Source organism: Phalangium opilio, unplaced genomic scaffold, assembly GCF_054372755.1.
Source record: "Phalangium opilio isolate 3A_F unplaced genomic scaffold, DU_Popi_V2 ptg000041l_1, whole genome shotgun sequence".
Taxonomy (NCBI): Eukaryota; Metazoa; Arthropoda; class Arachnida; order Opiliones; family Phalangiidae; genus Phalangium; species Phalangium opilio.
In genome coordinates, this window is record NW_028324165.1 from 9,389,712 (window position 1) to 9,407,235 (window position 17,524).

Genomic DNA, 17,524 nt, shown 5'->3' on the forward strand with positions numbered 1-17,524 from the left:
GTGCTTACAAGTAAACGGTGTATCAATCTAGGATTAATCAAAACATTTGTTAAAAAACAGTACATTTTTAACCTTTTTTATCGCAAACCATACAATATATTGTGATTTTCCCGCCTATCTTAAATACTGGTTGGGGGTTCAACATTGTTAACAAGTTGGGTAGAGTAAAACAGTCCTTGCCAGATATTTACGCCTATACAGAACTTTGACGAGATTAAGAATACTTTGGTAGAAAAATCACGCTCAAATCCTTGTTTTTGTCAGTCATTCTCACAAAGTCTCTGATTTTTTAGTGAGGTTAACAGGTTTATTTAATTAGGGTTTACAAATAAACGTTAGAAGACGAAACGTTGTTGTGTGCCGTTTGTATTAATGAATGATAAGAGAAATCCTTTGTGACTCTATCGTCCCCATGATACGAATGCGTTAACATTTTTAAAATTAAGTGCTTCAAAGTCTTAATCCCTCGTTAGACGGACAGTGACGTTTTTCAGACAAAACCATAATTTTATTTTGGAATACTGGAATTATTTGTCCATTTAGGACCAAATTGCTCTAGGTTTAGCTTTCTTTATTTACAAACCTTTCACAATCAACTGTGTCCTTTTTAAAGGTATTACAGTTCCATCACTATACTAGCCCGTAGCGAAAATTATCATTGTACTATGAAATTAACCCAATCAATAGCATTTCGGAGTTATACGCCTTTTGTTATGCCAGTTTTGTATACACATCGGTGGAGAAAGGTCTTTTGTTCTATTCTTGCGAAAGACGTCTAATGTTTGGACTTGTTTTGAGAATTTTGATCCGCAGATAAACCTTTTCATAACGAATACTAGCTCAATTGGCGCTGTCTCTACTATAAAACTTTCGAAATTTAGCCTCTTAAGGAATTAAATATGTTATATTTAAATGCCGAGTTGCTACCTGGTTGATTAAAAATATTTTATAGCCTATTCCGTAAACACGTCGGGACGTGTCTTAATGACTTTGTGAGGGGGGGGGGTCGAACCATTTGTATTGTTACCAATGGAATTTATTTTGTGATTCATTGCTTTACGTAGGCCTACTTCTCGCCTACATAATCATAGTGTTATTCAAGACCGTGAGAAACTATTTGGTAATAGGTTAGCTTAGGGTAGAATTTTTTTAAATCTACTATGGTTTTTACGACCTGTTCGGAACAAAAGATATTTTTAGCAGACATGAAGATATCAAAGGATATTTTCACAATTGAGAATCTCTAGAAACGCTTTACACACCATGTTTTTTATTTATTACCCCCATAAAGTATTGTCCCTTATTTGCGGTGTTTATACCAAAATTCTATTTATAAGCCACTCTTTTCTTGACAATTTATTTTACATAAAGCAAATCCATCGTTATTTTGTTATAAAATGGGTAAACTATTAACAGGCATGGGTCCGAAAATGCATAGTGAGAAAAACATCTGGTGACTGATTAGCAATAAATCAGGCTATTGTTAAATGATTGAGGAATATGGGCGTGTCTATTAAGAAATTTAGTTTGCTTAAGGTGGCATTTTTTTTTGAAAAATGTACAATGGTTTTTATAACCTATCAGAGAAATTCGGAACGTTATTATTTAACAGACTTGAAGATAACAAAGGATATTTTCTCATTTGAGAATCTCTATAAACGCTTTACACACCCTGTTTTTTATTTATTACCCCAATAAAATTGTCCCTTATTTGCAGTGTTTATAACAAAATTCTATTTATAGGCCGCTCTTTTGTTGACAATTTATTTGACATAAAGCAAATCCAACGTTCTTTAGTTATAAAATCGGTAAACTATTAACAGGCATGGGTCCGAAATGCATTGTGAGAAAACATCTGGTGACTGATAAGCAATAAATCAGGCTATTGTTAAATTATTGAGGAATGTGGGCGTGTCTATTAAGAAAGAGGGAGAGCGGATCTGAAGAGGCGCTTTCTGACGATGATATCGATGTACAATGGGGAGGAGGAGAAACGGACCAGCCCATACCTATTGACAGCGTACCTTCTTGCGAGATACTAGGTCAAAGTGAGAGATTTTACGAACATTTTAACATGTATGGTAGAGAGGTAGTTCTTAGAATTACTGAAGATCCCGTAGCCCGTGTATGTACCGTAACCAAAAGCGTTCTTAGCAAGTATAGGCCTACAGATTACGTCCAAATTACTTTAAAGAGTGCGGCAAATATTTGTAGGTCCGAACTAGAATTATCTTTTAGACGATTAGATCAAGTCGACCCTAATATTCTTTTTGACCAGCTTAGTGTTATGCTTTATGATGACGAAATGGAAGCATTTTTCCTGGGTCCTGTTAAAATTATTTTTAGCATTGTACGATTGCCTGAGGGCAAGACCCTCTCTACGGCCCGAGGTATTAAACCTTTTAATCTATTCTGTCAAGATAGACGTGGTATTGTACGCATAGTTAATTCTGACAACCTGTGTTTAGCCCGATCGCTTTGTGTGGCTATAAATCATAGAAATTATGCTAATGATACAACCGAAGACAAGACTCTAAAAACTCAATACGAAGCTATATCTAGGGCAAGACCAGGAAATAAAGCGCAAAAAGAAGCTGCTTTAGAACTATGTTATAAGGCAGGAGTAAGGGCTAGTGAGTGTGGAACTGCCGAATCTTTTGATAAGTTCAAAACTCATTTAAGTCAGTATTCGATTTTCGTCTACAAATTCGAAAATAGCGTCCCTGTTTTGATTTTAGGTGAAAACGATCCATATGATACTAGGCCCCGCCTCTTTTTATTGAATGAAAATAACCATTATAACGTTATTACAAAATTAAGGCCACTTTTTAACCACGACCGATTCTGCGAAAAGTGCCTTATCCCTTATTGGCGAATGCAGTCCCATAAATGTAATGACTTTTGTTTTAGTTGCATGAGACCCACTATCTGCCAAGGCCCCCAGAAAGCTTGTAGATTTTGTTTACGAAAATTCTTAGGCGATGAATGCTATCAAAGCCACTTAGCATCTTCCAGCAGTAAAAAGCCGCTATGTGAGCGCCTTTTTCACTGTAGAGACTGTTTAAAAATTATTGATTTTTCCCGAAGAACTGAGATGCATACGTGTGATGAGATATATTGCCATGTCTGCAAGAAATATTTGCCCAGCAACCACTTATGTTTTATTCAAATTATCACAGACAAACCTCTGAAAGTGCCATCCGTTAAAAAGCCTAGACCTAATCAGCCTAACCTTATGTATATTTTCTTTGACGTAGAATGTATACAAACGAAGGTATGTCAGGAAGAGTTAGGAGCCTATGAACACCAGGCTATCCTGTTAGTCAGTATAACCGTTTGCGAAAATTGTATAGACAAGACATCCCTAGACTTTAGTTGCACCATGTGCGGGCAATTCGGACCTCGTAAACAACATTTCTCGGGTGGGAATCCTATATCTCTATTTCTAGATTATTTAATGCAATTGCATGCCGTTAAGAACGTCATTATACTGTCTCACTATGGCAGTAATTATGATAATCAACTACTAATTCGAGAAATCATTAATAGGGATGAAAAATTCGTTCCGTCTTTGAAAATTAACGGAACTCGAATTTTAGAAATGAAATTGTTTAACTTGTTATTTCTGGATTCTTATAATTTCATTCCTGTAGCCTTGGCAAAGTTTCCCGCTACTTTTGGCATATCAGACGCCGCTAAAGGGTATTTTCCACATTTTTTATTCAATGTAATAGAACATAAATTTGATGTAGATAGACAGGATGAAACCAATTATGTTATAGAAAGTAGTCTACCCCCTATCGAAGCTTATGGCTGTCAATATTTTACAAGGAAAAATTTAGATGTCTTCTTAAAATGGCATAGCTCCGAAGATAGTAAAGGTAAAGGTTTCGACTTCGTGAAGGAACTCAATTATTATTGTGAGAACGACACGGTTTTACTATTCCTTGGATGTATAACGTTTCGTACATTACTCTTTAAAGTAACGGGTGTAGATCCATTTAATTGCGGCGCAATTACTCTTCCTGGCGTTTGCTCTTACGTATTTCGCAGGAATTATCTTAAACCCGATACTATAGGCATCATACCCGCTAATTGTTATAGACTTAGCGAAAATCAGTCGATAGGGGCTATAGAATGGTTAGAGTGGACCGCCAACAAAAGAAATATATCTATCCAATCATCCTTTAGAGGTAAAGAAACCAGAATACAAAAACTCAAAGTAGACGGATTTTGTGAAATCAACAAGGAAATATTCGAGTACTGGGGGTGTTTTTATCATGGGTGTAAAATACACTTTCCCTTAAACAGAAACAAGGCTTTGCACGGAGACCCTGCACAGACTTTGAATTCCAGATATTTTAGAAGCATGCTCATGTTAGCCAAATTAGAATCCCTCAATTATAAAGTGAATGTCAAGTGGGAATGTGACTGGCAGAAGGAAAAATTAAATAAGCCCGAAATAATAGAGTTTTTAAACCATAATGATATTATGCCTAAAATAGTGAAAAGATTAGACCCCCGTGATGCATTCTTCGGAGGAAGATGTTGCGCAACAAAACTATACCATAAAACAACAGGATCGGAGCGTATTCACTACGTGGATTTCACAAGTCTATACCCATTCATTAATAAAACCACCAAGATACCTATAGGACATCCTGAAATCATATTAGATAACTTTCCTGACATATTTTCGTTTGATGGTCTTCTTAAGTGTGACATATTACCGGCCCAAAACCTAATTCATCCCGTTCTGCCTGCTCGTATTAACGGAAAATTAACATTTCCACTATGTTACACATGTTGTAAAACCCAATTTCAGGGTGATTGCGAACATACTACAGAACAAAGAGAATTGAGAGGCACATGGGTAGTCGACGAGTTACGTCATGCAGTAGAGAATGGTTACACCATCACACGAATGTACGAGGCTTGGTCATACAAAGTGACACAGTACGACCCCAAAACAGAACAGGGAGGACTGTTTAAAGATTATGTTAATACCTTTTTAGAATACAAAACCCTAGCTAGCGGCTTTCCAGCAGATTGCCAGACTCAAGAAGATAAGGAGAACTATGTCAAAAACTTCAAAGCCGAAGAGGGTGTAGAACTGGATATCACTAAAGTAGAGAAAAATGAAGGTCTCAGATGCCTTAGCAAACTTATGCTCAACTCTTTTTGGGGTAAATTTGGCCAAAAAACAAGGCACACCTCTACAGAACTAATCAAAGATGCCAACAAATTGTACGGATTAATATTAAATCCAGACTTGGAGGTTAAAAGTTTACTAACAATCAACGAAAACACCGTATTAGTAAAGTACGAACACATTCTAGAAAACGAGATTGTGCACAAACACACAAACGTAGTTATCGCTTGTTATACAACATCTATGGCGCGATTACATTTACTAAAACATCTTGAAAAGGTCGGTGACCTTTGTTTTTATTATGACACGGATAGTTTAGTGTACCTCTCGCCAGACGGCGCTCATTTGCTACCCACAGGCGATTATTTGGGGCAACTTAAAAATGAATTAGAATCCTATGGACAAGACGCTTATATTTGTGAATGGGGGAGTGCTGGACCAAAGAACTATTCCATGGACATTCTCGACCCTAAAACCGGCACTAAAACTAACATTATCAAAGTTAAAGGATTTTATTTAAACGCCTCTACAGAAAATTATATAAATTTTGAAACAATGAAGAACCTACTAGGCGTAAACAATGAAGGTGAACCTCTACTGAACTCGGTTCAAGTCCCTATAGGCCCACAAATCAGACGTCTTCCCGATCACACACTGATCACGATCAACCAGACCAAAACATATCAGGTCGTAGTGGATAAAGTTAGAATACTTCCTGATTATAAAACAGCCCCATACGGTTATATTAATTAGAATCTTTGACATTTTCGACATAAGTTACTCGTATATATTCTAGATACCCAGTATCAGTATTTTAATTAGTATTTCAAGTATTATTTATAGTAATATTAACGTATTTCAACATGTAACAATATTTTAACGAATACGCAGCGTTTTTGGTAATATTTTTGCATTTAATAAGCTGTTTTTAATTAATATATATTAGCACTTTAGTCAATAAGTATTGAATTTATATTGTTTTGTATAATTGTAATTTTTATTTTTTGATGATAATTGTAGTAATTTTTTAAGTAATATTTCCATATTTTTATCCGTAATCGTATATCAGTATTTTAGCGTGTATAGCGCGTCAGAAAAAATATATTTTTTCGTCAATCCTATGAACATTTTAGTTTAATAACTAGCCTAATATTTGTACTAAAATCGTATAATAACCATTGTAGCTTTTAAATCATATTAAAACGTAGTATTGTTATATTCTCCATGAAGGTACATGGGTATATATGTATTTAATAATCTCGCATGCAGTAATATTGTTCTATTTTCTATAATGGTAAATGTCTATGTGCTTAATCATCTTGTACTACGATTTTTTTTTGAAGTAGTATTAATTTTGCATTTTATTGAATTTGTTTGTTATCAAAACCATTGTAATTCGTATTGTCTAATGATGTTCTTTAGTTATGATTGCGCATTTTAACTGTATATCAATATTTTAGCGCGTAGGAAAATATATATTTTTCAGTCAGTCCTATGAGGATTTTTAATTTAATAACTAGTATTGTGCTTACTTACCATGTATTCTATGTAGTTCGTATTTTCAGTATGTTTTTTCAGTAATATTTCGCATTTTAACTCAAGTAATTGTACTTATTCTCCAAATTCGTATTAAAACTAATGTAATCCTTATGTTCTGAGTTTTTTAGCAGTACTGCTTCATTTTAACTTCTAATCAACTATCCAACTGTGCAAAAACTGCCGTAATTTCCCTTTATGATACTAAAGTGTACTATTGTTTTAACATAGTAACTTGATAACCAATACACAAAACAGGAGAACACTTAGATCCGCGCGTAATTTGTACCCTTTTTCAATGTAAACCATATCTCATTTAAAACTGGTTCTTTAGTATAACATAAGCCTACATGGAGAGATCTCAAAATCGTACAAAGAACAACACTACTAGAAGGGCGGGTGTAGAAAGGGCCTACTGAACATATATAAATCATGCCCTAAATGAACGTAATATCCTAAAGATACACCTAATAATAACAATACAAAACATGAGTACACCTAGACCTTCGTCGTAGCTTAATTGGTATCTTTTGCAATGCAAACCCTATATCACTTAAATCTAGTTCTTTAATATAGCATAATCATACATGGAGATACCTTAATAATAATAACATTACGGGAGGGGTGCGTTTAGAAAGGGTCTACTGAACCTATAGAATTACCAATAAATCATACCCTAAATGTACACAATATCCTAAAGATACACCCAGATAATAACAATACAAAACATGAGTACACCTAGAACATCACCATAGTTTAGTTTGTACCTTTTGCAATGTAAACCATATCTCAATTAAAACTAGTTCTTTAATATAAGAATAACATAAGCATACATACAAACAAAGAATAACATTACCGGCAGGGTTAGTATAGAAAGGGTCTACAGAACCTATAGAATTACCAATAAATCATCCCCTAAATGTACACAATATCCTAAAGATACACCAAATTAATAACACTATGGACACTGAATGCCTTCAGCACCAATAAATTACGTGACGTCATACCAATACATGATAAAAAAAACCCCTATAAATTCAAATTTCCCGCCAACAACATCACGTGACGTCATCAATTCCCCCTTGGGGGAGAAATGACCCCCCCCCTCCCCACCAGACGATTTTATACGCCAGTGAAACTGGCGTATACGGTCGTCTATACTCTCTTATACCGTCTCCCTAACAAATAAACTAGATATCACTTCTTGGTATAATGTCATATTACCTGGCCTTATCCTTAAAATGAAGGCATGCCAATTTAGGACAACAACGGCAACTACAACTATATTCCGTTACGTGTCACGTTGAATCGATACAATATATATATTTATTTTATAGCCCGCCTAAATATAGAGGTATTCCAAACATTCACTCTCTTCAATTTTAATGACCTAATAATGGCTGACGAAAATTCTGTTTATTGAACGAGTTATCGTTAGTTACAACTCTCTCCTGTCCCTGTCCCAGTCCCCGGGAATGGAATCCCTTATAGAAATAGCAGCGCAAAGTACACGGACGGAAGTACCAACCAAGACTAACAAAAAATGTGTATTTGATTGATCCAAATTCCGATACTTTATTCCAATATTTGTCTTCTTGTACCGTTAACTAAAGAAGGAAACTTTCCATACCGTTTTTTTTTACCCTTTAATATAAAATTATTATTGAATATTTAAATAAAAGACGTATGGATACTACGAGTGCTGAAAAAGTTTGATTAAAGAGATTGTGAAATATGAACAAATATTACCACAGGTTTCTAAATGTCGAAAATACCTATTCTATAACAGAAATTAATTTAAGAAATATTATATGATATGAACGAGAAGTGATATCTAGTTTATTAGGGAGAGAGTAGGTATAAATTTGTGCCACATTTCTAGCTTTATCTCCAGTCCAAACGTATAGTAGGTCCGGAGTTAATCCCCGCCTCTAAATTACACAAGCATCATCTCATTGGTTCTTGAAAACTCACGTCAGCGCGGCCAACGCGAATGACGAAAATTACAGTCATATTTTCCGACTGACGAGAGGCGAAATAGCCTTTTACGTCCCCCTTGTATTTTGAACGGGGGACTGCAGTGACTATGGCCTTGCGCGAATACTTTGGCATCTTATACCTTCTCCCTAATAAACTATAGATATCACTTCTTGATATGAACAAATAATACAGGCTTATGACTGTCAAACCTTACAGAGGTTTAATGAATGATACACTTAAAATAATTAAACAAAATCAAATCTAGAAACATGTTTTTACTGCACGCAATACATCAACAATCAAACTTTTTGCGAATTCAAACTGAAGAACAAATAAATTTTACAAAAACAACACGAAATTCGTTTTTCGTAACCCAGTAACCTCGTGTTCTCTTTCGCAAAATTCGCGGGAAAACTTAACCCTTTGACCCTATAGGCTAACACGGTTGGGCAAAAGGGCGCGAAAAATATGGCGGGAAACGTACGAAAAATTCGCGCCAAGAAACAACGTGGCGCGGGAAGGAAGCCAGCAACATCTTTGGGACCAAAGTTTGTTTTAGCTCTAGGAGAAAATTCCAGAATAAAGAATGAAGCATATGCATTGAAACAGTAGAAAGATGGGTGTGTGTGTTTTACTGCCCAACAGTTTAGTAGTGACCAGTGAAGCACTGGCTTTGATTAAACTCGTAAAAGCGTTGTTTTCTTCTCCTGGGAATTTAAAAGGAGCAAGCATTACGTTATTAAAATAGGCTACAAAATCCTTTTGTTTCATGCTCCCAGTGTTTAAACTTACTGTGAGCTTTTATTGACTTTTTCAATGTTAAACTAACCCAAAAGTCAGATTTGACTGTGGAGTAATATGTGAATGGAAGAGTTTTAAAGTTGATAGTTCTGGGATACTTTGAATTTAATCGAATGTTATATGAATATTAAGTATTAACCCAGAGGTCCTGTAACTCCTATGAAATCCTATATTTTTGAACCTGTTCTATATTATCCTATAATTTCAAGAAAGGTATGTCCTATAATATCCCTATATTTTTGACTTAGTTTTTGTGAAGTTTTCGTTTATAGTTTAGCATCAAATTTATCCTAAAACTTTTATGATCGAGATCAAATTTGATTAGATTTGACCGAAATTGCTTCAAAGGCTCGCTCAGGATTTTTAATTATATTATATAATTTAATTTAATTAAGTTCCTCTGAATTTTCAAAGTAAAATCCAATTTGTATTTTTTTTATTTATTGATATTTTTCTACATAGTTTAAGCCAAAATAATATCATCATTTTTAGCCCTATATTTTCCTATAAAAACACATTAATATTTTCTCCTATAAAATCCTATACTTCTTGAAAAAAAAAATAATTCCTATTTTTCCTATAAGGAATTTAAATTTTGGCAAAATTTCATTCAAGTATCAATAAAATTTGAATATTATAGGATATATTGAATCTATTCTTGAGAATTTGATAGGTTTATTTACTGCAGATACGATGTGGCGCGAGGCACGTTTTAAAATATACTCTCACACCCATATCCCTTGACTCTATAACCTATTTGAAAGTGGATACTGTTAGTAATGATATTTTAGTGTAAAGTGACGTTTGAACATCGGACCACGTATAAAGACGTTATTTATTTTCTCTTAGTTTTAAACCCCGAACTTTAACGCCTTCCTTAACCGAGAGGCAATGTTTCTTATATTTAACGTCAGTTGCTTTGCTTGCAGTTGCAACTGGCGACGAACTAAAAGTTTTAAAAGGACGTACGGCCATTTGCCACGCTATTTTAGCTAAGCCTTGGCCAAGACCAAGGCTTAAACGTTGTATACGTTAACTGGCACTGGGTGTGTGAGTCGGAAACCGGACCGGGAATATACTTTTTCTAAATGAACCAAAATTGCTATGGAGAAACGTGTAGTTTTGAAGTATAAAGAAAGGCAATGGTAAAATGGCTCTAGCTTTGGTTTGAAATGGTACGTACTAAATACTAAGTTGAGTCGTCGTATATTTCAATTTGAGGGACGTCGTCCGGCTATTACGCGAGACTTTTAACCGTTAACGTTAAGAAAAATAATATATAAAATGGTTTTGGGGAAGCTTACCATTGGTCGAAGTCTAATACTTGAAGTAATAGATGTTAGAAAATTTTAATGTATAGTTTTCGAACATATTTGAAGACTATATTATGCTCGGTAGGCCTTGGTTAGTATTTATTTGAGGTACACGAAGAATTAACCCAGGAATACATACAGCTACTAGGAATCATTGTGTAGTGTGCATTTGATCAACGTATCTAGGTGGGTTTTGTGGGAGGAGCTAAACTAATCATTATGTGTGGCGAATTTAACCTCACTGCGCGGTTGCTAAAAACCAATAAAATCACAGAAGTCAGAATTACTATTTGTGACGTATTGTAAGTTCTGAAGCCCCGCCCACAAAACCCGCATAGAATATAACAAGATTCCTATTAGATGTATTTGTTCCTGATTAAACATAGATGTGTTTACTACACACAGGGCACGTTTTACTTGAAGTAATGGACTTTTGTTGGCGGAAACGACTAGATTTGGCGGGAAAATAACCCCGCCATTTTAACTCCTTCAGTTAGATAATAAAAATAGAATTTATCATTCTGAGAATAGGCCTACGATCGTATATTACAGCACACTCCTTACTCAGACGACTCTAAGCGCGCCAAAAACTATTGTATAAAAGTTTTAACGACATTCTTTTAATATTAATCTTACAGACCAAGGCTTAGGTTTTGAAATTTTATATTATATTTCGCCGCCGAGTTGTTGAAATTTCGAAATTTGAAAAATCACGTATCGCATATGGAACAAAGTATAATAATAAGCGAGAATTTATTAGCTCCCCAGTCTAGTTTTGAAATGGGGGAACTGAGATTTCAATATAATTTATCATGTTCTATTTTTCTTATTTATCTCCTTTTTCTAATGAGTTACTTGGCTAGACTCCTATTTATATAAATACAACCCTATACTTTCCTTAAGTATAGGTCCGCCGTATGGGCCTGTTATTCATCAATGAGACCGCAGCGCCATCTTTTTGAAATGTTTCTCTTATTAAGCACTATATAGAACAATAAATATATAATACTAGCAAAAAAGGCACTCGGCGTTGCCCGTCAGCCCGTAAGGACATTTTATTAGTTTTTGAGCCACCATTTTAAATGATGGCGGCAAATTAAACCTGATAAGTCTTAAAGACTTCCTTATTGGAGTCGGTTATGGGTAGAGGTGCATGCAGACCATAGTTGGCGATATTTTCTTTTAAGCAAATCCGCCACAAAGCAAAGGCACCCATCGTTGCCCGTTAGGTAATTTTATTATTTTTTGAGCCGCCATTTTAAAAGATGGCGGCAAATTGAACCTGAAAAGCCATAAAGCCTTCCTTATTGGAGTCAGTTATGGGTAGAGCCATGTGCAAGTAGATCATAGTAGGCGATTTTTTCTATTTAACAAATCCGCCACCAGGAGACGCTCTTCTACAATAAATACACCGCTTTTATAAATAAATGAAGCGTGACCCATACTTATTTAAACCATTATAAGGTTATAATATTTCTTAATTCATTCATTTGTAGCAAATCCGCCACCAGGAGACACTCTTCTACAATAAATACACGGCTTTTATAAATTTTGCGTGACCCATACTTACTTAAAGCATTATATGGTTATGATATTTCTTAATTCATTCGTTTAGTAGTAGGCCTCGGTTTAGTAGTTTCGACTTGTTACACATGCATCGGACGTAATGTATATAAAAGAATAACAGAGAGACTTTTATTGTCTTTTGTTTTTCAGTATCGGAAAACGAACAGTTGTTTAAATAAATGTGATTAGATTAGCTTATTTGGTTGGTTCGTTGGTGAAAAAGAGGTTTTAGGATATCGAATGTTTTCTTCCTGTCTTTATGGTCTGTTTAAATACAGTTAACGACTAGCTGCGGGTTTAATGTACACCGAATTAATTGTTTTTCTTATTGTAAGTCAGTGGTGAGGCCAGTATTTATCTAGAACCATTATAGATCTGTTTCTCTGTTTGATTAATTTAAGAGGGATATTTTTCACGAACTTTATTTATTTAAATAAATAATTAGCAATAATAGATAGATCTGGGTTTTGAAATTAATTTTGTTTTCCCAGTTTTAAACAATTAGGCCTATCAGGGATATTTTATATTGTATATAGACAGGGATAGATTTAATTATAGAAGTAGGAATGGAGGACAGGTAGTGATCTGGGCGCGCGTCAAAGTCACGGCCCCCTTCTACGGGGGGTATGAAAGAAGAGGCGGGTCATAGCGACAGAGGTAAAAATTAATTACGTATTTTTCGCCGTCTCCGTCAGCAACGTCATCAAAACGTAGTTTAAATGAGCAGCCAATAAGATAATTTAAACTTTTCGTTACGTGTTGGAGGGAGGGGCTCTATACTGGGCTATGAATCGGACTGAAGTAAATACTAACCGTTCTCCATTCCTACTTCTAAAATTAAATCTATCCCTGCTAGTTCTCACGAATTAGCTCCTATTTTTAAGACCCAGGGGGCATGCATTGTCAAAAAGAAAAAAAAGGACTTCGTTGTTGTTCCATAGATGGGGCTACTACTCCATTTCACCTTTTACTCCAAGATCGCGTAGAGCAAAAGTAGTCTCTGGTAATTAAAGATAGTATTGGCTATATATAATAATAAAAACTATCATCACAAAACCAATCGATGTGCACTTTTCTAAATGACTCAAAGCTTTAGAAAGATATACAAACATTCCTCAATATCAGAAAATAGATAAAATGGTCCAAACAAGGGGATGAAAGTTAGGTCGTAAAACTAATCAGCAATAAGCACTAGCCGTATCCAAATCGTTAAAATGGGTTTTAAGATCCGTATAGCCTTTTAGTGGCTTGGAAGGGAAACATGTTCAACGATACAAGCATTGAAAAATCTTTGTTGTACGAAATTTCAGTTGAATTTGTTGACGTTATCGCGTAAAGATGTTTTCGTTACTTTTATAGGGGCCATTTTCCAAGATGGCCTCCAATCAATTTCAAAATTTACCCAGTTCTGGTTTAGCATAAAGTGCACCGGTATGCAAAATTTCAGCCAAATCGATTGACATTTACGCTTGTTACCTAGCAAAAATGGTTTGGTTACATTTTAAGCTGCCATTTTCCAAGATGGCCACCAATTAATACCAAAATTTACGCAGCTGTGGTATATAATATCTTGAACAAATTTTCAAAATTTCAGTTGAATCCGTTGAAAATTGCGACAGTTATAGTGTCACGAAGAGACGAACAAAAACGGTGTTGCATCTTCGCTGATACAGTCTTAGGTATTCATCTATTTTCCAATTCAAATCTGGTCAAGCTACTCAAGAAGTATAATTTCCTTGTAATAGGTATATAAAAACAATCAGCGCAATCCATTAAAACCCAAGAACGCGTAGCCAATCAAAACACAGAGACACACAAAAAGAGAACTAAACATAAAAACAAATAAAAATAAGTAGCAAATTTTGCGAAAGCTGCAGAGCAATGTAACGGAAAAGCACAAAGCGATACACAGACCTAAAAAAATCTGCCGGAATTCGATCCATGGGTCCCGGAAATTAGGCCAGACAACAGGATAACGGTAGATGGCATTAATAACATAATAAAAATAAGTATTGCACCTTTATATTTGAACCTAGGTAAGAATGCATACAGCTACTAAGAATATTTGCGGATACCGTATCTCCCATGCGGGTTTTATGGGCTGGGCTTGAGAACTTACTATCACGCCATAGCGTATAATTCTTACGTATTTCTAGCTCTGATTTTATTGGTTGGTAGCAACGTGTGCAAGGTATAATGAGGTAAAATTCGTCATATATAATGATTAGTCTAGCCGTTCCCACGTGTTTCTTGTCTTACTTCTTGGTGTCACGTTACCTCGTAGATGTGCACTAGGGGGCCACAACAAAACATAAAAGCCCATCCAGAAGAATCTAAAGAAGCGGGCTACGAGGGTGAAAGAATTTGTAGCAAGGACCCATTAGCCACTCTCGTGTTTCCGTAAACGAAACGCTATACACTAACCAATGGTGCAAATAAAACGAACCAATACGGTCAAGGCTACGGACTGGTTACTTAAGGCTCTGTTTACCCCCTGCTTATTCTTTTTGCTTCGTTTTAATTGGATACAGTTAAGAAAGAAAACCCGACATCACGAAATAGGAGAGTCTCCCCAGGCTTTTTATTTACATCTCGTAAAGTGCATTACTAGAAGTAAACTTCGTTATACTTAACATGAGCAACTGAATTTTAGCAGAATAATAGCGTTGGCTTCCGGAATTTGAAGGGATAGTTGTGTTTAGAGTAGAATAAGTTAGTTTTATACAGTTAAATTGATAGTAGTTCAAAAAGTTTTTAAATGGAAATACAATAGACGGGCACGTAGTCGTCATTTGACTGTATGATGACGTCATAACAGTTCCGCCTTCTGGTTGGTTGATTGGGAAGATTTGTAGCTTGGCGGTTTTAAATTCAAAAGTCTTGAATCCTAATGTTCTAATGAAACCGAGTCTGCACTTTACTTCATGTGATTTACTTCTGACAATGCGTGTCAGTTGGAGTGTTCAATAATAATAAAAATAATAATAGACCAACGTCTGATCGAAACGGAATTTTCATTAACCAAATAATAATTAAACAACATGAACCATCTTAATTTTTTTCTTCAAAATAGACTTTAAGTTAAATATCCATATTAATTAAGGTTAACCATATTAATTTTAACCAGCGTCACTGTTAACAATATGGTACTTTCGAAATGGGATGAACTAAAGAGTATTCGATCGTAGGTGACGTAGTATTTTCCAGTATGAGAAAACCCTTGGCTATTTTATTTAGTATTTATTTTTTTTCTACACAACTCGATACTGCGGATAAGACCATCACCCAGGTCATATTAATCCGCATTTAAAAGGGCCTCATCCCCTATTGTTACTGTAGTATAATCTCAAGATGAAAATTTGAAGGTTACCTTCACCCCTGGTTAATGCCAAAACCGATACAGTGGAAGAGAAGAGCTTCAGCAACGAGGGTACTAATGCTTCTCGCGCTCCCCGGGATTGAAAGAGATTTCTCTTGAGCTTCTTTTTTCTCTTTTTTTCGCATCTTCCAAGACAGTCCCAGCATCCCTCGCGCTAGTCATCTTCGAAAGGCTACTACTATACAACAAGGGTATAGTAAAGGCTCTTGGTTATTAAGAGGTAGTAGCTTTTATAGATACGTCATAAGTTTATGGATATGCTACATGATAAGTATAACGCTACCAATACTTCGTAATGCTACTGAGAGACTTACAGCTCGAGAAAGACGGAAGCGAGAATTGAAGTACTACACTCGGTGGTGAATTAATTTTGCAGGGCTGCCATCTATGCTCCTATTTAGTCTGCATTACTAATTAGGCCTTTGACAGCAGCGCCTCATGCACCAGACGTACGTCGCTTTACCTCGAATCTATGGCCTACCTCATTCACTTCAAAAATAATTACAAGCTCCAGTTTCTAAGTTACCAGTGAAAAACTTATGGAACATATCTTATGAACCTGTGATACATGTATTAGTAGTTCTAGCAGCTGCCGTTGTACGCTATTTATGGCGCTGTTCTTTGATGAGAGACGTGGCTAGTAGCTATTGGTTCATAGCCAGAGTGCTTGTCGTCTTATTTTTGGTTTAGTGGATGGTTTTTTATTTTCATTGACGTTACACGCAGTTGGGTTTATGGATTTCGTGGGAGAATGTTATGCTTTGTTGCATTATGGTTTATTACATGGGTTGCAGTTGTTAATGTTAATGCTGTTCGTATGCATTGCATTGTTATGCCTTTTGTAAAAGGGAAATGAGTTATCTGGGGTTATCCATGTGGTTGATTATAAAAACACAACGTAGGTTATAGAACCGAGTTTTGAAGTGTGTGTCTGTTTGTTTGTGGAGATAGTGTACACAAAAAAAATTCCCCTAATCAGGGATAGATTTAATTTTAGAAGTAGGAATGGAGAACAGAGTAATATCTGGGCGCGCGTCTAAGTCCCAAACCCCCTTCCACGGGACGGGGGGGGGGTATGAATGAAGAGGCGGACGAGTCATAGCGACAGAGGTAAAAAGGAATTACGTATTTTTCGCCGTCCCCGTCAGCAACGTCATCAAAACGTAGTTTAAGTGAGCCAATAAGATAATTTAAACTTTTAATTACGTGCATGTTGGAGGGAGGGGCTCTATACCGGGTGGTCTATGAGACGGACTGAAGTAAATACTAACCGTTCTCCATTCCTACTTCTAAAATTAAATCTATCCCTGCTCTAACACACGTAGTTATTAATATTACGTAATCGTAATTTTTTTCTTGTAAGATCTATAAATTCCGAGCAATTAGTAAAAATAAAGAAAAAAAAATAGTATCTGGAGTCCTTTATTTTTACTCCTGACTTATTCAGGTAGTTCCGAGGTGGGTGGTGGTGTTGCAGTTAAACCCCGAAACTCCCATGCAGGCTCGTAAAATTAAAACAAATCAATGCTCCGTGTGCAGTTTCTGTAATTTTCTAAATCCCCTCGGGTCCAATCTGGGACAATCGCCCTTACTTAATATGTCTTTGAGAAACTGCGCCGTTCTTCTTTAAGATAGCCCCTTTCAAAGTATCCCAGTGTGCAAACACTAATGGCATGGAATTTGTAGTTCCATAGAGGACCTGAAATGAAGACATCGTATTTGTTTTGCCAAATTAGCCACATTTCTAGCTTTATCTCCAGTCCAAACGTAGGTCCGGAGTTAATCCCCGCCTCTAAA

General features: G+C 35.7%; 3 protein-coding genes across 5 annotated transcripts in view; all 3 read left to right on the forward strand.

The window, feature by feature from the left end:
• Positions 1-17,524, forward strand: part of LOC149679805 (zwei Ig domain protein zig-8-like) — a 329,518-nt gene that overhangs the window by 140,796 nt on the left and 171,198 nt on the right. The window lies entirely within an intron of this gene.
• Positions 1,904-6,802, forward strand: LOC149679807 (uncharacterized). The gene is made up of 2 exons (XM_089835788.1): positions 1,904-2,048; positions 5,016-6,802. The coding sequence occupies exons 1-2, from the start codon at positions 1,904-1,906 to the stop codon at positions 5,903-5,905; spliced, it is 1,035 nt and encodes a 344-aa protein (XP_089691914.1). The 3' UTR covers positions 5,906-6,802.
• On the forward strand, positions 1,941-4,900 carry LOC149679808 (uncharacterized). The gene is made up of 2 exons (XM_089835639.1): positions 1,941-2,390; positions 4,826-4,900. The coding sequence occupies exons 1-2, from the start codon at positions 2,075-2,077 to the stop codon at positions 4,828-4,830; spliced, it is 321 nt and encodes a 106-aa protein (XP_089691765.1). The 5' UTR covers positions 1,941-2,074; the 3' UTR covers positions 4,831-4,900.